The sequence below is a fragment of the Paralichthys olivaceus genome, chromosome 17 (genome assembly GCF_024713975.1).
Source record: "Paralichthys olivaceus isolate ysfri-2021 chromosome 17, ASM2471397v2, whole genome shotgun sequence".
NCBI classification, from domain to species: domain Eukaryota; kingdom Metazoa; phylum Chordata; class Actinopteri; order Pleuronectiformes; family Paralichthyidae; genus Paralichthys; species Paralichthys olivaceus.
In genome coordinates, this window is record NC_091109.1 from 14,900,585 (window position 1) to 14,921,594 (window position 21,010).

At 38.7% G+C, this 21,010-nt stretch overlaps 1 protein-coding gene across 6 annotated transcripts in view; it reads right to left on the reverse strand.

Moving 5' to 3' along the window:
• The window catches only part of plppr5b (phospholipid phosphatase related 5b), a 93,425-nt gene that overhangs the window by 32,647 nt on the left and 39,768 nt on the right, over nucleotides 1-21,010 (reverse strand). For all 6 annotated transcript variants that reach the window (XM_069512918.1, XM_020101403.2, XM_020101401.2 and 3 more), the window contains one exon: nucleotides 4,950-5,082. In XM_069512918.1, the coding sequence (XP_069369019.1) occupies nucleotides 4,950-5,082 (133 nt within the window). The remainder of the gene's footprint in view (nucleotides 1-4,949; nucleotides 5,083-21,010) is intronic.

The following is a 21,010-nucleotide window of genomic DNA, read 5'->3' on the forward strand; positions in this document are numbered from 1 at the left end:
AATATAAACTTTTACTAAGAACGTTGGAAGCAAACAGTGGGGTAAATAAATCTAATAAAAAAGAAATGACTTAGTGTGTGTTAGTTTCATCTACAGTATATTGCTGGACTGTTCGGTTGGTAATTGCCCCTATAAGGGTGAAAATAATAGTGTGTGGGGTCAATAACAATAAGAGTGGAGACAAAGATAAATGTAGAGAAACATAGAGATACGAGAGAAAAGAAAGAAATAAAGAGCCAAAGAAATGCTGAGATACGCTACTGTAAATAGCCAGTGAGTGTTTGAGTATCAGAAGACAACTAGCTGTGGACATAACACACTTGTCTTGCCTAATCGCAGGGATTAAAGCAAACTGTTGTGCTAATGTGCTTGTGCCAACTCATGCTAAAGATGATGTCACTATACGAGAGGACTCCTGTCCTTCTCCGAGGACTGTTCTGGCATTTCTGATGAGGATTTTGTCACTGCTGCTGCTGTCTGGTTCCATCGTCATCTTTTTCTTTCATTCATACTTTTTCTCCAGGACCAGGACTACTGCAGAATAAGGATTCAATTGGCCACACTTCGCCCAACGGCACTCAGACCTGCATTCTTTTCATTTAGGTGTGTGAGCCCACATGGGTGTTGATAGGAAACTAAACATTTGTTTTGAGTATGCTGTGTAGAATGTTTTGGTTAAGGGAGTGAGAATTAAGGTTATTACTTGCTTTTCTAATTTTGGTAATGGTAATTTAGTTTAATCTTATTTCCTAAAAGGTTATTTCATTTTTTTCTGTTTTCAACATTAGAACTAATTAAACTGAGCATTTTATCCATAAATGTTGTGCGAGGTCAGTGACGGGGGTCATGACCTGAGACTGTGACTCCATCCTCCCCCTTTATTTCGTTTAGTTCCCCTATATTATTTGTTCTTTCTCCATCACCCCAACCGGTCCTGGCAGAGGCCGTCCACACCGAGCCTAGTTCTGCCGGAGGTTTCTTCCACCTGGGAGTTTTTCTTCCCTGCTGTTGCTCATGCTAGCTCAATGTGGAACAAGTTGGATTTTCTTTTTCTTAAGATCTTGGACTTTTGTACAGCACACTGAGACAACTGTTTCTTGTGATACCGTGCTATATAAATACATATGATCTGATTTGATTTGATATTGCACTGATTCATAATGCTTGTTAGACTTAATGATGAGAATATATAGGAAATATGTTCTCTATCTGAACTCTCTGGATTATCTCTGACTTTTAATTGTATATCCCTGCTAGAATGTTGAGGATCTACATAGATGCATCCATACTGGGCTCAAAGGCTTTAAAGACGATTAAACGCATGCAAAAATAATGTTGTCTGTCTCGTTATCAGATGTCAACCAAACTCTGAGCCTATGGGACATTTTAAAATCATGTATTCAAGTTTTTTAAATCCTAATTCTCTGCATCTTACACTTTTTCAGGTTTAAGAGATCATCCCTGAATAAACAAACAGGTTTACATTGAATCCCTTAGGTGCCTCATTCCATCATTCTGCTGTACAGGGGGAGCTGGCAGGTTCAAAATAACTTTGCCGGCAGATGGGCCCTGCAGAGTCCTATACTCCTTTTACTGTATTTCTGTACCATCCTCCCGCTCTAAGACCTTTAAAATAATACCCTCTGATCCCACACGCACACACAAATCCCTCCACATATAAGTCAAATCAACTCAGGAAGCCTGGCTCCAAGGCTCCTAGAGAAGCAAGTATCAGCCCTCAGCCTCACAAGGGAGCTTGGCAGCACAAGGAGAACCGATTGCTGCACATAGCGCAGCAGAGTCGCTGCTGGATTAATTCATCTGCTTACTGTGCCAACAAGCCTGCCAGAAGTAGTTATCAATAGCCATGGATCAAATGCACCATAAAACACACAGGCAGACATACTGTATGTAATTGGATTTCCAGATTGTGTATGTTAAATAGTGCTTTGTAATTTGGCATAACCGCTGTTGCTAATGCTGCTGTAAAGAGGCACTGACAGCTCACCAAGGACCCATTAGCTGATGTTAGTAAAGAGAGGCAGATCCTGCACCTCTTATGCAGTCTGCTTCAGTGAGCACTTATTTAAGACAGAAGCACTTCTCTGCACCCCCCTCCCCCAACATTAAAAAGACAACTAGCTGCATCTCAAAAATAGAGCACGCAGAACATATTCTGAGGTTAAATGCCGCAGATGGGAAAGGTATGACATCAGCGCCTAATCTAAAAATACTTTTAAAGGATTCAAAAGCTTTAATCTTATAAATACGGCTTTGTGCATTATTCCTGTTGGTTAAAATGAGATTTTACTCATCAACATAATTGCTCAGATTAGCACCATCACAACAACACATTTTTTTCTGTGAAATATGAGAAGACTAAAAATCAGACAGGTTACATACAAATCGGTGAACCTTTGGCACCAAAAATGTGGCTAAGAATCCCTTATTGCACAGTGAGATTGCATGCTGCTGTGATAAATGTTGGACAGTAGCCTAAGGGTCACAAACCATGTAACCTGTAATAAGTCGGGTTGCACCTTTCCTCTTTTACTTTACTTTCCTTTGCTTGAGTATCAACGGGTCCGAAGAGGCAGGTAAGAGAGAGAAGCCACTTACATACATGTGTCCTGAATAACCTGGGAATAAGTTAAATATCCACTGGAGCCCAGCTACCTTAAGGAAGAAACTCACTTTGGTTCAGCAATCTCATTCTTTCACTAACTACACACTTGAAATAACCACAGAGGTGAACTGAAAGGTAGATTGAAATAATAAGGATGGTTTCTTATGAGATAAGAAACTCTACTTTATGTGACTCTGACCACTTTTCTTTAATTCATGTTTCCTTTAGCAGGAAAGGATGGATTATGAATTTCCTCTAGGGAGCATCAATAAAGGTACATTTTATCTTATCTTAATCTTACTGTGGTTCTCCATCACTGTTGAGGAAATAAAGATGCAAATGAAACAGGTAAAGTCGTCTATCCTACTTCCTTCTGCTTTACAGGAAAGAGAAGACGCCTCTTTAAAACTGACATCAATTAACACTGAGACATAAGCCGTATTCAGATATGACAGTGTACCAGTGTTTAAGACATGATAGCCAATTCTAGTCTCTTATGGATGAAAGGAGCTTTAGCCTGGAATGAGAGGCCTGCGAACATTAACGAGCAGCGGGAACGACATGCTGGATGTGTAAATGCGAGGGTAAGGCCAGGCCACCAAGTGGATTCCCCCTCAGGGATCTAGGTAATAATCCTCTTCCACAGCTTTATCTGCTCGGCTCACTTCGGGATGAGAGAGGACGAGGAGAGGCTGATATTGTGTTACAGGGTCTGACACACTGAGAGGCTGTGTGAGTTTGTTCTGCTGTTGTGCCTGCTGGACCGAGCACATGTGCCTGCATTATGCATATGAATATGTTTGTTTAAAAAGCACCATGGTTTATCAACATCCTCTGATATTTACAGGCGTATTCAGGGACTCTTCATGATGAGTTATTGGTAGATCATATACTTTATATAAAGATGTGCATTAGGAAGACTCCCTAAAAATGAAGGCAAGGGATCTCAATTGCCCCCTGGTGGCTACCTGTGGTATACATCATAAACCCTTCCCGCTCCGTGTCTGTGGATGGTAATGGACCGAACGAAAAAGAAAAAATACACATCAAATGAATGTTAGTTTTTATTACACTGATGTATGTTCAACTGTTGCATTCATCAGGCAAGTTTGGTTTTCATGCTGTAAAATGGCATGAAGTGTCACGGTTGACAGCTGAGACGGACTGAATTTAACGCATGGATCAGCGGCACATCGCTACCACAGATCTATCCCTGACGGCTACTGAGCAGACTCTGGTTCCACATGACGTCTTCGGCTCCAAATGGTCGTGTTTGTATCTGGAATATTTTGGCTTTATTTCTAGACAGTGGGAAGAACATGCTTGCCAAGTCAAATTATGGACATGTTTGACTTCTAAACTATTGCCACGAATGGTATAGGAAATAGGAGCAAAATGAATCATCATTATTCAGCAGAACTTCTTAATTTCGTCCACTTATTAATTGCTTATGTCAGCTGATACCAGTTTACATGAAAAGGTGTGGGTTCAAGAGATTGAATCATTAACATCAGATTCCACTAAATTGCTTTATAGGGACGCTTGAGTTTCCCCATTAAAGCCGATTTAATTCACAAAAATGTCACCCAAATTAAAAAGAAGTGCTTAAAGTCAGCATTTTGGAAAACAGTGGAAAACCTCATCATATTTCAACAGTGTCAAGTGACATAAGCTGTGCCACTACATAGCTGACAGTGATGAAGATGGATCGAGAAATGATACAACATGTCTTGTGAAAGTAAACTGGTCAGGAAACTGTGACAGATAATTCTAAAAGGCTGAGAGTTTTAATTTACATGCAACTTAAGACCTACTTTTAAATTAGAACTGAGAGCAGTTAGGTTGCAGTAATGCAATAAATCAAGAACACAGTAAATAAAGTGTGGCATAATGAAAAAGTAAATATACTGTATATAGTTAGTAAATACATGATAGCAAAGTGAATAAATTATCCAAAAAGGACAGAAGGCCGTAGAAATAACCCTATCACCATAGAACACAGGTTTCTGCTGCCTTTCATGTAATGATGCATATCTGCTGACTGGTCGGATCAGAGACACAGTCAGACTCCATGATAACTCAGCAAGTAAGGTCATGAATAAACCTGCAAGACCGTGGGAGGAAAACCAGTCTGAGAATCATCGGAAATTGTTCTCATCCCACGTAGTTTTTGAAAGGTGGTTGAGTGGTTTATCCATGAGTGTAGACATTCAGAAAAATGTTTCAGTTAAACTCAACTATTGTGTCCAAAAACTGTGAAAACAAATGACGAAACAGATGCAGTTTGCAGTAATCGCAGACAATACAGAAGCCTGAGACTTACCGAGGAAGCGGAAGGTCCTGCGCACTAATGGGTTGAGGTAACAGCAGTCCCCCGTGGCCACCGTCTTCTCTGAGCGATCAAACTCTTTGGATGTGTACTGGACCAGGAACAGCACTGTCTCTGTGATTGTGATCTGGTAGGAACAAGGGCCAGAGACACAGATAAAGTATTCAGATGATCGCTCTCTCATGATCCACACTTTCTAAGAGGACTGATTGTCAGGAGTTGGAGCTTTTATACATGCTGATCGTATCTAAAACATAACATCAATCAAGCTGGTGATATACAAAGCTACGAATTGCACCAGCGCATACTAAAGGGTTAAACCTCAAAAACCAAAAATCAGGCCTCTCTTCTTTCCTGTAGTATTTTGTATGATTGCCTCTATGCTATTTCATAAGAATATATTGTATGTGGTCTAATTCTTTAGAAAATCAACAGCAGTCTTTTTCTTAAACAGCTGGTCACTGTTAGTGTTTGTCAAGTAACTCAGCCAGAGAGAAATGGTGGATGGGTTGGGAAGTATTTTTAGTGGAGGAATAATTCCGTAGCATCATAGTATTGAAAGAACATCTCACCCACTGCAACAGTGTGGCTAATTGGTGTTATTGGACAACAGCGGAGCTCTGCGGCTCTTCATGGTTCAAAAGACTTGACGATGTGCTTAGGTTTAGACATAAAAAATCCTTGTTCAAGGTTTGGGACAAGTGATCTTAAATGGACGGTACATACAGTATATCGCTCTAATAGTATTCATATGACTTAACTCTTATCGACCACTACTTTACAGTACAAGTCACAGTCACCCATTTACACACATATTTCAAACAGCACTTCTTTACGCAGCACTTTTTCTGTAGCACACCATTCATACACCAGCACAGTGTCTTGCCCAAAGACACTTCGGTGTGTAGTCTGGAGGACCCGGGGAACCCCCAACCTTCTGGTTAGTACACAAACCTCTCAACCCCCTGAGTCACTCAGGCCAGGCTTAGTAGAAACCAATTACTGACAGACTGTTGGTATAAAACAGGAACAGTACAGTGATGTCCTGCTTTCACCCATCTATCCATCTCATGCTGTGGCAGTCTCATATGCATGTTGAACTCAATTTTCTTTGGATGTTTCCCAAACATGCTTGAAAACTCTGAGATCATGAAATGTAGTCTGCAGTGGCAGTGCTTCATCTTCAGCCGGCATATAATTGTCTGTGTTACCAAAATCAGTGCAATGTCAATAAGTGACAGCTGCTGCACTTTGCTGCCAACAGCTTCATGACTTGCCGACCACATGACACAGTTGTCCTTCAGACTGCAGCCACCAGGGATCTCACACATAATGACATCCACCGCTACAAGATTTCCTTCATCACCAGCGGCTCCAAGATCACAATTGCTCAGTATTACCAGAGCCAATGTCTTTAAGCAGTCGAAATGTGAGAGAGCAGCACTGAAAGCTACTGCTGATGGGAGTTCAGCCCAGCCACCAACCCTCACACAACCTTAGCAACACAAAGTAACTACCTACTTATACCCAACAGGCCTGGAATCCTCTGATCACACCTTAAGGCTTGTAACAAGAGCACTTATTTAACTTGTTAAACTGGTTACATGTGAGAAAATAAATCAGCTTTCTACACATCTGTGTAATTTTCCTTTAACAAATCCCCAGTCCTACTAATGAGTATAGCTTTATTTCTTTCGTCGGAATTACTGCTTAAGTTGAAGCACTCAAGAACTATTGCTCCAGAGAGCAAGACCCATGAAAGCTCATTGATGTTGTAATGCCATTTGGAACTCAATTTGTTCGATTGTCAGTCACAGTTCTCTCAGTCCACACAGTCTACTCTTTCTGAAGGTGGGAAACAACATCCATCTAGCTTCACTGTGACTATTGACTCAAAACCGAACATGGCAGAAGATAACTTTGAGTAGTTTAAATGAACCTGTTTGTCCCACTGACTACTGCCAAACCTTTAATGCTATATCACTTTATCAGCCCGCTGACACAAAGTTAACTTGCTGATCTGACTGGCGGGTCTGACTTGGTTTTCAAGTCTTAAATCTTAAAGGGGATCCTGTTTTATCCGTTTCTGCCCACAATATTTGGAACAGTCTCCTGTTCCACGTCAATTCCTGTCACACTCTTGAAATTAAAAATGTTATAAATATTTTAAAGTCCTATCTTTTGAATCTTGCTTTTCATTCAGAATGATTCTGTTAATGTCTATTTTTATTTAATAACCTCCAGGTATGTCTTAACCCCTGTCCATTGTTTGGTTGGTTGGTTGGTTGATCAACAGGATTACATACACAAAGGATTTACACAACATTTGCAGGAAGGATGGAATAGGGACCAAATAACCCATTCAATTTGGGTATGGATTGAGAAAATATCGAGGATGCAGGATTTTATTCCCACTCTCTCACATTCTGAGATTTGGTATTCTCTGAGGTTCTCACCAGTTTCCCAGTAATCCATTGATATTTAGATATTAGACTTAAACTGTATTATTGGGTGCAGTGTGATTGGATTGAACAACCCTAAAAGGATTTTTTCTCTTTTTTTTTTATTTTTGGCACCTCTGTGGACAAAAGCGGTAGTGTTTCCAATGTCTGCTGTCGTAAAAACTTTGGTCTAGCCAGCATGTGCATTTAATTTGGAAGACGTGAAAAAAAGACACAGGCTGCATAGCGATGAGGTAATGTATCTCTTGTGTTCCTATATGATGGTTATCGTTATTTTCTCTGGTTGGGAAATTCACATTGTTTTGACTTTTGGGCATGATCAGTTTGAGATCTGCATGATTGAAGTCCCCTGCTACGATAGTCACACATTCTTGGTGAGCCTTCAGCTGTTTGTTAATGACATCATGCAGCTTTTCAAGAGCTACCTGAGCCTAAGCTTGTGGGGGAATGTATACCGCCATAACTGTTATTATCATGAATTTCCTTGAAAGAAAGAACGGTCTGCACCTTACTGGGAGGAGCTCTCGGTCTGGGCATCAGTGTTTGGAAACGTTGTCTGAGGCTGTGCACCAGCTGTTGTTCACACAGACACACACACTTCCTCCTCTGCTCTTCTTTGAGTCCCTTGTTATGTCTGCTTGGGCTAATAGTTTACAGAAAATCGAAATTTTCTTCCTGATTTTCTCATTAACTGTTTTAGGTCATAAAGCAGCAGCAAATTTAAATTGAGACTGATTCATAACCAGTTAAAATCTCGTTGTAGTGACTTCAAGAGTTATATTTCTTGTGTCTTTTAGCCGATTTGTCTTTAGCATTACTTTTGATTGCACAGCTTATTTTTATTCATTATTTCTTTTACTATGATTTTAAAACACTAACATTAATATATATAAATTAACTGACGGGAGTTGAATTACTAATCTAGACTAGTGCAGGTTGTAGGGTTTTTAACCCTGAATTAGCTGGAGAAGCCGATGTGCATTAATACATAACAGTTTATGAAATTGCAAAAAAACTGCCTGTGTCTTTATTTCCAATGCTGACACTTTCTGGATATCTGAAATCATGACTTTAATCTCAAAAATTTTCTTCTTTTTACCCTTTCTTGACATTTTCATGAATGAACACTTCTGACATGGGGCAGCTAGTGTAGCATTATGTGGTATTAGTGGGATGTTAAGTATGTTAATTTATCTTCGAAGGCAGCATTCCTTATGTTTATGCAAATCATTGACACACCTTTCTAAAGATGCATTATCAAATCTAATATGTCATGTTCGTGTGAACAATGGCAACAAAGCAAGAGAAATTGAGGATAAGAATGTGAAAATGTTCTTGCATGAGGCCCAATGACCAACATCACACAAGAGCATAGTGAATATGTCACATTCCAGCTTCTCCTGAAATATTCAATCAATCCATCACATTTTTTTGGGATACCCCATATTCAAGTACCCAAAATAACTTTTTTTAGACTCACATGTGAGGGATACCTCTCTCAGGACAGACAATAGATACTATGTGTAACTGATATTTTATTTTCAGTTGAGGTGGAAGAGCTGAAAAAGGTGTACTGTCGTCTGAGGTGTATTCATTTAAAACAGACTAACTTTCATTAAAAGTACGGGATAAAAGAAGTTGCAATGTTGAGGACGACAGAGGAAAGCTGTTGAAATATTCTTTGACCTGACGAGGTTAAAGCTATTGACATGTAAGAAGAGTGAGAGACGGCTGCAGTTGCAGAAATGTCAGATGAGGGATTAAATATTATTCATGACGAATGTGAAAGCTGTTGAAAAATACAAATCATTAATGAGACAGCTGAACTTTTTTTTTTTGTTTTTCTTTTGTTTGAAGGCCAACATTTAAAATAAAAAGAAAGAGAGCTGAGCCTAAATGAAGCCCTGCTTTCTCCTGTACATTAAAATAAGTAAGCAACAAAAAGTGCAACATCTTACTCTACAATGAATCTTCCCAAATCTTCTCTTGTGATAAAATGTGATTGGTTGCTAATCTCCGTCATGTCAATAACATTCATAGAATCACTTCTCGTTTGTCACTTTGTCTTTAAAGTAAAAGCATGTTTGTCCAGTTTGTTTGCTCAACAGACCTCTGATATCGTCTATCATTCAAACCTACATATAAGCAACACATGCAAGTTTTCTAACATCACTCTGCACCACAGACTGTTTATACAAAGCTCTGCAAATAACATGCAAACAATAAAAAAAAGTGACAGTTTATTGTAGGCCTGTTTGAGGAGGACTCACTCATGACAAGTTATAATTGTGATGTAGAGTCCAGAGTGATTCAAAGAAGCTGTCATTCTAAAAATTACATAACATGTATTTTTCACAACATGGAAAGGGGGGATAAAACAGAGTTTGTTAAAGAGCATTTCATCCGTCGGATAACTCCAGACATATCTGTCTGTCTGTCTGTCTGTCTGTCTATCTGGCATGTTCACAAGTGATTACTTAGTTACAGACATGACATGATAACTGACTCATTTTCTGCCAGCACAATAACATTTGCATCACTAACAATATATCAAATGAAATGTGATCGTGCCCCTGCTCCCTGGCTGAGACTGTGATGTATGTGTAAAACAACTGACAAACATCACTACTGGAATAATGTTATTTGAATTTGTCTGAGCGACTCAACCTCCATAGCAATCTCAAATAAAATAAATAACCATTTGAAAACATATGTGCTGCCTTTAATAGGAATGTAATGTAATACTAATAACCAAGTATGTCTTGCTGTGTCTGCAAAAAGAAAGGTGTATTAGGTGCTATAATCAGGCGGCTCCAGCTCTTTAGAATATTGTTTTCTAAGCCCACATGTTTGCAGCACTTGGCTGATTTCACACTGGTTGTACTGAGGGATTAATATTTCATTTACAGGTTCCCCTTGCTGGAATTTGTACCAACAGCCTCCTGACCTTGTGTAGTCTAGATGTTTCCACTTGGCAGAACACCTAGATGCACCAGGTCTTGTCACAGCTTAGCCTATTCACGTATGCATGTGATTGTGCACGTGCATGTCGGTGTGTGTGGTCACAATGGGTGCTGAGGCCTGGAGCTGCAACCTACAGAGCTGCCACATGTTCAAGCAGTGGCACAGTCAACATTTTTTCCAGAGAACCCCCAGAATTTTGCTGTTGAGGCTTTCAGCGCAATAAAACAAACAGGCAAATTTGGTATTTAAATAATTACACACAAAATATCATTAACATAGTTTTTGTCAAAAACCTTCAACTCAGCTGGACGTGGAACCAGGACGGACTCAACAGCAGCATCCCAGTGGGATTCTAAATGTGGCTTGACTAATCAGAGTCTTTAAGTCACAAGTACTCAGCACTCACCTCATACCTTTCAACAAATTAAGATCTCTGCTGGTACCCCTTGGAGATGAGGGCCTTCAAAGACATCATCATGTGACAATTGTAATGAACACAACATCAGTGAAACAGCAATAACCCTGAACAACTGAAAGAACGGCAGAATAAGACATCAGAGATCAGAAAATACCATCCAGGAAGAGGTCAGTGGTCATCCACCTGGACTCAACAGATGCACCTAACACCAGAGACCATTTTACATGTATTACAGAAGAGGCTGAAGTTTCATAGAGGATGCATGATGATAAATATCCATGCCAAATGAGCAACTCCATCCACTAAAGACTGAGAAATGTTGCTGAACCATCTGGAAAAATGATAGTAAGTGAATTAAATGGCTAGAAAAAAACTAACAAATTACCCACATTTTAGAAAAACCAGGCTGCTACAACAAAGTGTTCAGTATTGAAGCATTATGTGCTTATCTGTGACAGTAAAATATTCCTCGTGACTGGTTCCATTCTATTGAGGCCACATCAGCATAGTCTCCTCTAGCATGCATTCAATGGAACAGCAGCCCTCCGAATCTAGGTTACTCTAGATAGACTTCTGACCATATAAGCTTCTTCATTCATGCTTCTAAAGAACTCCCTGTTAAAAAGTGGAACAATGACAGATAAATAGAAACGGAGATAAAGATAAAACTGAGTGTGTTCGAGTTAAAAGGTTCAGTGTGTAGAATTTTGTGATATCTAGTAGTGAAATTGCATGTTGCAGCTGAACACCCCTCACCTCACCCTCTCCTTCCAAACATGAAAAAGAACCTGTGGTAGCTTCAGTTGTCATAAAAGGTACTAGTTTGTCCAGTCTGGACTACTATAAAAACATGGCGGTAAATATAAAGTATTTAAATATAAAGGGGTTTTTCTGGGGTAAAGAAAACTACAATTCATACAATTTTGATGAAACAAACTAGTGAAAACATCATGAAGATTATTTATATTCATTTTGTGCCAATAGATCCATTTCTCCTAAATCTTACACACTGGACCTTTAATATGCATAAATAGAATGTAAATGACTGACTTTCAAATAATAGCCTTGTGTTCATGATTGCATAATTGTAAGTTACAACAATGATACCTAAATTAAGCCTTTCGAGCCACTGGGGAGCTTTTAATCTGAAATATCTACAGTATGTAGGAAGCATTAAATTTCATTATTTCTATTATCAGCAAATATTATTAGAGCAGCAACAGCAGACGAGGAGATATATAAAATAAAATGTACTTGTTAACAAGAAAATTTGAGACCTGTCTCCAATATGACCCTTGTTCTCTATGCAGCTGCTGTAACTTTTAGAATCGTGCAATGGTAGAAGTTGACTAATTAAAGTATGAATTTGTCCTTCTTAAAGGGAAACAATTAAAACAGAATGACTGCAATTGCTCTGAGCTTCCAATGTGACTGCGTAAAGATAAACATTGAAGAGTGTCAGAGATCACAGATGAGGGATGGCATGGCTCAGGACGCAGTCATCAGATGGGTCCTGTTTTGATCACTGGCTCCTCTAGAGAGCGAGTCGAAGTGTCCTTGAGCAAAACACTTAACAGCTCCAGATGCTGCATCGTCAGCGTGTGAATGAGAAGAACGTGGTTAAGTGCTTTGAGTGCTCAACAGAAAGGGGAAGTGCTATATAAATGCATTTTGTTTACCATGCATGTTTTCATGTTAAGCCTCTTTCTCCACCACTTCAACTGGAAGTGAGTTTTATTTACAATTGTTTTATAATGACTTGTGTCAATGCTTTGTGACATAATGGCATCTAATTCTTTTAACTGGCCGATGGCATTAGTGGCAAAAGGTTTAAGTGCACAGTGTAAAACAGAAATCATGGATATGCCAGTGTGTGTGTATTAACTGCTGGTTAAGCTGTGTTGTGTCATGTAATGACAACATTTCAGAGGCTTATCAGGGGGGAGAGCTCTGTCCCAGTACAACAGTTTAAATTCAAACTGGGTTATCATCACGCATGATCCAAAGTAGGAAAGAGGAGATTTAGCGCAGAATATAATACATTTGAACACACAGATCATATTAAGGACAATGGCAGTGTGCATTGTCCTGCTGATTATATCATAATGGTTCATACCAAAGAAGCAGATCTTTGCTAGACTTTTCCCAAGGTTTTAAAGGGGTAGCGTGGACTGCTCAGTTTGTACCTAATGGTCAATATGTGTTCAGGGTGATGATCCAAATGTATGTGGTTCAGCGCACCCCTAAAAGTTACAATTCCGCAGTTGGTGATCTACAAGCTGAAGACAATCAACACGTCAGAGGCATAAAAGACTCTGTTTTCAATGTTCTGACATCTTTTCATGTCTGCCAGCCTGGTCTCCCACCTTGTTTAGGCCATGACATATTTGAGGCTGTCTTATCCTATGATGTTGCGCTGTACTTGAAGTATTTCATCAGGGGAAAAAAATGGCTTCCATTGTCACTTTTCAAGCAGTTCAAATACAAAGGATCTGATGCTCTCACAAAGCCATGCGCTGTCAACTCTGAGCTTGGCAAGCTTTCGGGTCAAGATATTGAAAATTGGAATTTGTAAAGGTTGCTGCTCGTATTAATTGGTGTCAAAGTGCAAAATCCAGAAGATGATGTCTGGCAGTTAACTCTCCAGCTTAAAGATATCGTTGATATGATTTGTGCACAAAATATTTCGTTGTCACAGGTAGCATATCTTGACATTATAATCCAAGAATATTTGGAATCAAGAAAGTATTATTTCCTGAGAGTCCACTAAAATGAAAACACCATTTCATAAAGAACTATCCAGTACTAACTTTAATATTTGACCCCTTGATCAGAGTATGGACGATGCGTTTTGAAAGTAAACACAGCTACTTTAAGAGATGTGCCAGGCATTTGAATAACTTTAAAAACATCTGCCTAACTTTATCTGAGAGACATCAGATGTTTCAGGCATATCTTTCAGCTGGGCCAGGATGCAATCAGCTTCTGCAAGTCAAACACAGTTGTACTTTTTACCCCAACCTTTACAGTTTAAACATGCAGTGAAAGAGTTTGGCTTTTCAGAAAACAATACAAGTGTTTCTACAGACATACAGTATAAAGGTACATCACATAAAAAGGGAATTACCTTGTGTCAAAAAAAAGATGTGTCCATGGAGTTTGGAGAACTTCTCATTTTTTTAATTCAAAATAATGCAGCTGTGCATTTTGTGATGGATGTACATAAAGCTGACTATCATTCTGAATGCCATCTGTACTCCGTGACAAAACAGAGTACAAGATTGCATTGTCTGAACATTAATGACTTGGTCGATTTTTATCCGTTACCATCATACATTGTTAATGGGCACCAAGTCATTCTGCTGAAACACAGTGTCTTTTCGAAATAAACGCAATCTTGGCCACTGAGGTGGAGAAACCATACTAAAAATGTCCATGTAAATTCAATAAAAATGATAAAATACTACTTGAAGAAAATAAAAAGCAAATCTTCACTGACATGACATACTTAAAGTAAAGGTTCCTCTTATCTGTATATATGTACAGTATAACATGATTAAATGTCTAATTACTTTTGTTTTCTTTCATTTGTAATCTTGAAAACTATTGTCATTCTTCCTTGATTCCAGAAATAACTCACTTAGAACAAATATTTCTAGGCACCGCCATCACTGAGGTCTTGCCTGACCTGCCAGAGATGATGAAAGATATCCTGGAAGAGACCTTACAGTCCCTTGCGGTGGAGATATCTGATGATTTTCAGTTTATTGAGGAAGCTGATTTGCTGTCAGCCTTGAGGCCAATTCAAGCCCGAAAAGTCATTGCTGCTTGGAAGCTGAGATGTAAGTCCAGTATTGCGGTACAGTACAGGAAGCAACCCGTGCCCAAAGTAGCCCTGCATAAAAGATCAATCGGAAATGTAGAAACATTCACATTGTGTTCCTTTTTTTGTGTGTGTTTGTTTGCAGGACAGACTCCTGAAACCAGCAGCTCATCTGTTGCTTGCTTTACCAGGACCTCCCCCATCCTTGCAGTCTCTTTCACCCAGAAGTTCAGCCTCAACCTCTTCCAACAGCTGCCAAATCCCCGATACAGACTGGGTGGATACATTCATGATACCATGGGATAAGTTCCCAGAGGAACTTATGCAGTCATTGGAGAGAGAAAAACGACCAAGTCCCCAAATGAGAAGGGAGATGGTCCGGATTGTGGTTTGTGAGATGATGCGAAAGTAAAAGAAATACTACTGAAGTTGCCAAAAAGATGGGGGCAAAATATACCAAATCTCTGCAAGATATAATAGGGGGGAAATGTGACTGGGCCAGGGTATCACTCTCTTGTCAAGCAACTGCAAAACACAGATGACGTCCCTGCAGAACAGAGAGCAGCAATCCAGGACACTTATGGTTGCATTAACTGGATTTTAAAATTCCTGTCCTGTGGAGAGACTCCTGAGAGTCAGCAGGAGAAGAAAGAAAAGCTGAAGATCATGTCTCAACCAACTGATGCAAATTCAGAGGAGGTCAAACTTCTAATAAAGCTGACTTTGAACACACAGCGTGAACAAGTCAACCAGGGGAAAAACATAAAATACCTCTGGAAGAGTGGCTGTTTTGGTTCGACGAACTTGGCATGGCAGTCCATTTCAACTCACCGGAACTGGGCCCAAAGATACTTTCACACAGAATTTGGATCTGAAGGGAGAACGGCTCCTAAACTACATGACGTGTGAACAAGAACAAAAAGTTCTTACAGGCTGAAACACAGTCTAAAGTGATGAGGCGAGAGCTGAGTGGTTGCTCTGAGGAAGTCAAAGAGATGCTGCTGCTTCTGCTGTCCTACTTTGATGAGAAGGAAGATGCGATGTTCTGCTACGTGGAGGACACATGTCTGGCAGGGGAAGTAAAGATGGACCAAGTTCACCTGACTCCCACCATTGTTGTGTGTGGTAAGTTTCCTTTTTTTTTTCTGGGTATTTCTTTCATTCTTTTGTATTTATCTAGTCTTTCTTCCTTTTTTTTCTCTCTCTCTTTTCTGTCTATTGTATTGTTTCTTTCCCCCCAAACTGCACATGCATCGATTTCTATATTGATGTTAAGCAATTTAACTGATAATTTCAAAACATATACTGTATGCTCAAATTGTTTTGTGATATGTTTCAGCTTTGTTTTAATTTCGTATTGTCTTTTTGTATTTATTTTTTTTAGGACGATCCTGCTATTCTTCAAGACGGTTTATGCTGAGTGTGGATCAGAACATTGTGCACAACAACTTCCCCTCCTTCGTTTCTGCCCTGTGCATGATGTTTGGGAGCTATTATTGCTTCAACATCAATTACCCATAAGAGCTGGCATCAACCCTGGAGTTTCTGCAGAGGTGTGTCCTTTTGGATTGGCTTTATCCCACATTTTCACTTTATTGGACTGTAACAAATCTGCTGCAGTGACTTGGAGGTTAGGGGACTTGTCATTTGACCTCTTTACTATTATAAGTGGCTTTAAAAAAAGCTTGAAGAAAAAACTGTTGATTGATGTGAAGTTTTTTGTTCTAAATTAAGGTATTTAATTATTAATACAGTCATCTGTTTTTCTTCTACTTCCCAAGGTGTTTTTTCTCCAACAATAGTTTTTTGCTCTTCTATTTTTTTGAAGATATTGGTACATTGATTACGTTTTTCCTAAGAAGGTAATGCAGTTATCCTTAAAGGGTGTTAAAAATTCTTACATTTATTCATAGCAAATAACACCATAAGACATTTACCTCTGTCAGTTCAATAATATGAGCACTAATCTGTCGCATATTCTCGCTTCTGATGTTTGTTAAGTACAACACAAATATGTTTGTAGAGAAATGAAAGATGTCTTTGTAGATTTGATTTTTTGAGGTTAATAAATTCTTATTCTACCCTTCTAATTCAAAGTTATTGTTTTTTTATATTTTAGTACAGCCACTCTTATATTTAGCTTTGCGTTTCAAATTTTAAATGCTTAATCTGTGTACACTGGGTTACATTCTTCACATTCTGGTCAAGCATCTATAAAAGGCAGTGTAAATGAAGTATAGAAACTTTCAATTTTTTCCAGAGCAATAATCCTTACAGGTAGTGAAGAATACTTGTAGAGTTTATATTTGAGATGGATATAGATAGGAGTCATAAAACAGGATTTTTTGCCATAAAATCATAATTTAATTGCTGTATTTAGATGTTGCTTTAACTGTAAAGTCTTGTCATAATTACTGCAAAAGACACTACATTATAAACAAATTTGAAGTAAAATTTGCAGACATATTCAGTTAAATGACATATAATGAAGAATTTACAGTAATTTTCAGTGAAACTCAATGAGGTACAATGCTCACGTACGGAAAGAATGTGTTTAATAGCAGCGTGGTCATGCTAATTTAGCAGAAAAGGGCTGTAGGATTTACCTGTTTAAAATGTAATTCATTTGTAAATTAGAACAGATTAAACTGTACAAATAACAAGTTGTTCTTGTAAAGTTGTTTACATTTTTACTGTCACTTTTACAGAATTATTCTGGCAACACAGCTGCCATTTGTTTTCCATAGAAACAACAGGATTTTTCTCATAGTCTACAGTCCATTTAATATTTGGACTATCCAAGTATACTGGTCAAGGATACAATACTACATTTATTTGAAAAAAATGACAGGGCTGATATCCAGCAAACAATATGCTGAGCCAGGAGGGAACAGGACATCTTGTCTCCCCAACATCCTACTCTGGAGTAAACACTCTACCCAACCATGCTATAACCATCCTTTAAAAGGATTGACCTCATACAGCTCAAATATGGAGAGCTAGAGTCTGAGAGCCAGAGTGGCATTAATATGGGAGTTGCTGCTGGTATTTTTTTTGCTTCTCTGAAATATTCCAAGCATTACAACATGATGTATTGTCTCATCCAAAGCATCTCTATCAGCAGCCACTAAGTCTTACATTAAAGATCAATCTGATTAGCATTGTAAAAGGACTATTAATTACAGCCACAAACATGTGGTTCCACAGCGATGTGACTGGAAATTCTGATATAACAAAACAAGTAGCATCATCATCACCTTTGCAACTGAAGTGTAAAAAAGTTGTAATATTGTCCAGGATAAATAAACACATTTATCTGGACAAATGAACACATTTATCTGTGCGGTTTTCAGTTCCTTTGGGCAAACAGCATGCGTACATTTCCCTTTCTGTAGTTCTATTTATAGATGTCTGTGGGCAGAAGAAGACATACCATGAGGAAAAAGAGAAATGTCAAATGCCACTTTTTTGACAAGTCAAATAGGGCTTCTGTCTTCATTCTTTGAAACAGCTTTCCGCTGAGATAACAACTGAAGCTGCTGTATAATATCAAACTGCTCTCTAACATTGTTTCATTCTCTTGATGCCTCTCTACTTCTCTACTCTCTAATTTCTCCCCTTTGTCAATGAGAAATTAGTGGATACAGTATATAGTATTCAGTGTATACTTTTTAGTAACCTGGCAACACATCCATTAGAGTGAGAAAAGGAGGACCCTGGCAAATAAAACTTCTTGTGGGATGATACCTGCACCACATCGAGGATACATAGGATCTTGTATCATGACAATGTAATTCATAGATTGTACACAGTGGGTTAAGATTAGCTGCAGTGTTTCATTTTAATAAAAAAACTATGTTTCTCTGTGTGCATCTTGTGTTTTGTATTGTTTTTAATGTACTTCTAATGCATGTTTTGTGTTATATTTTATTCTTGTTTGTTGTTACGATTTTTGGCTTTTTTGACAGTGATCCAACAACCATGACTGAACAGGATGATATCGCACTGCATTTACCATAGTCCATATCAGCATAGCTGCTGTGCCAATTTGCATGACTGGGCAATTTATGCTTTATTTAGAGAATTGTGATTTTAACATGGACTTGTATCCACTATTACACTGTAACAAACCTTAAAACAAAAATGATAGCGTCACTTAAAACCAGCCCGATGGTCAGCTTGCACAAAGGTGGCACAACAGACCAGAGATAATTGTCCTCATCAGCACAGTGGTTGTATACATTATGTTTGTCACTGCAGAAGCTTATTTAAACAGTATGTCTGAATATGACCATCTGTCCCTTATTGTAAAAGTACCATTGAAACTATATTTGCAAGATCTCTTTCTATGGCTGGCCTTTCTTTTAAGTTCAGAGAAAACCGCCCTGGAGATCAGGGTTTAACATTCAAGTGTTAAGCAGGCAGCTTGGTGGAAAAGGGGTCAGAATGAATCAATCAACTGATTGACTGGCGAACCACAGAGTAGACACACTGTGACCCACACCTGCCCCCTGAGTAAATGGATTGACTGGGGATCCTGGGTTATGAGATTTGAGTTTTAAAAGGTGCCACAGAGGTCAGACCATGTTGGGTCACACAGGTTGAGCTCAAGTTCTCGGTGATCCCAAATTGTGATTAAATGAAAAGTCTGTCAGTACTGAGATCAGCTGTAATAAACTGCCTCCTGTGTTTTGAGAAGTGAGAGCACAAATTAAAAGGATTTCCACAACAATGTGCATCTTTCTGAAAGTGGTAAACCTTGAATTTCCTTCGGGATCAATAAAGTATCTATCTATCTATCTAACCTCTGTAGTATAAGTGATGAGCATTATACAAAACAGAGCAGATACATTTCAATGCACACACCAGAGAAGCTGTTGCAGCTGAAACTGATTCAGCTGAGCTGTTACAGTCTGCACATGGGATGCATGTGGATGTGAAGTATTAACAGGGCTGCAGCTCGAAAAGCTACACACAAGTCTCCGAGTCTCTTTAGTGTCTCATCTGTGTGATGAAGTGATGTTGCCATGGCGAGGTGCTTTTAACACCCATCACCAAGCAACAATGTCGGCCTGCTAAGCAGCTGCTGTGTTCAGTAACCTAGCACCTCTCTGCACTGTGTGAATATGATTGTCCGCCACAGTCATAGAGAGAGAGAAGAGACAACACAATTTACCTCATACAACATGGAATCAATTGTTACTCGGTTTGACATGATCAGTAGCTTATCCTAATGTTGAGACCTAAATAAGAGATGTGAAATCTGTAACAGCATCTACTGTGATTGTTAAAAAAATATATATTTTAGTATTCAAACTATTATGTAAGGGTTTGTCTTCAAATATGACCAAACAGCTACAATACTCACATTTTGGCACCTGGTGCCTGATATGCTACACAAGAGCACTGAGTTAGTGAGTAACGTCATTCATATTGCTGATGGTTTACTTTTACTTCTTATTTTGGGTCATGTCCACAATGACTTATGACAAACAATCCAAGAGATTTTGACAAAACCAAGACTGTCCAGCTAAACAGGTGGTTTGGTAGAGTGAATCCAAATCCATCCTCAGTGTGTCTTTAACACCTGTACACTCATGTGGTCAAGCTCTAACAAAAAATGGAAAACACACAATCGCCTGAGTCAACACAATTTAGCTACGTGGACCTGCAGAAGACAATCTCATTCAGATGTGCACTCTCAGTAATGTGATTCCATTTTGTAGTATCATTAGTAAAGTTGGTGTGTTTAGAATTGTTAATTAAACAAGATGCTGAATAGTAACACAATTGTTCCAAATTGTCCGGCTGCTGCTTTTACTGCAGTGTCTTGCTTTCTACTCTTGTATGTGTTCAATTCAAAAAGGTGCATGATCTTGACTTGTTTAAAGGCACCTCTGATTGCGCTGACAGCCAAATAATGAAAGTAAATGAGAAATGTAATATCAGTTTTGCAGCTGAATGACTAACAATGTAATTTCTTTTTTTTAACAAGTATACTGCAGTGCTATGCAGTTTATGTGTAAATATATGTAAATATTTGTTTTACCCCGGATTCATATAAGGCCACCATGACCTTGGCAAAAATCAAGTGAGTAAATCCTTGAGCCCAAGCGAATGTTTGTACCAAATGTGAGGTTCTTTGTGAGGTCACCATGACCTTTGACCCCCACAATCTGTCAATCCTAGAGTCCACGTGAATATCTGTACCAAATTTGAGGATTTCCCTCAAAGTATTCCTGAGATATCATGTTCAAGGCAGTTGCAGCTGATGAAACACAAGTTTAACACAATTCATTCTCCAATCAATTACTGTAATTATAATTGTATAACTCATATTCACAAATCAAAGATTTTCTTTATGGGCTTGATAAGGTGCAACATCAAC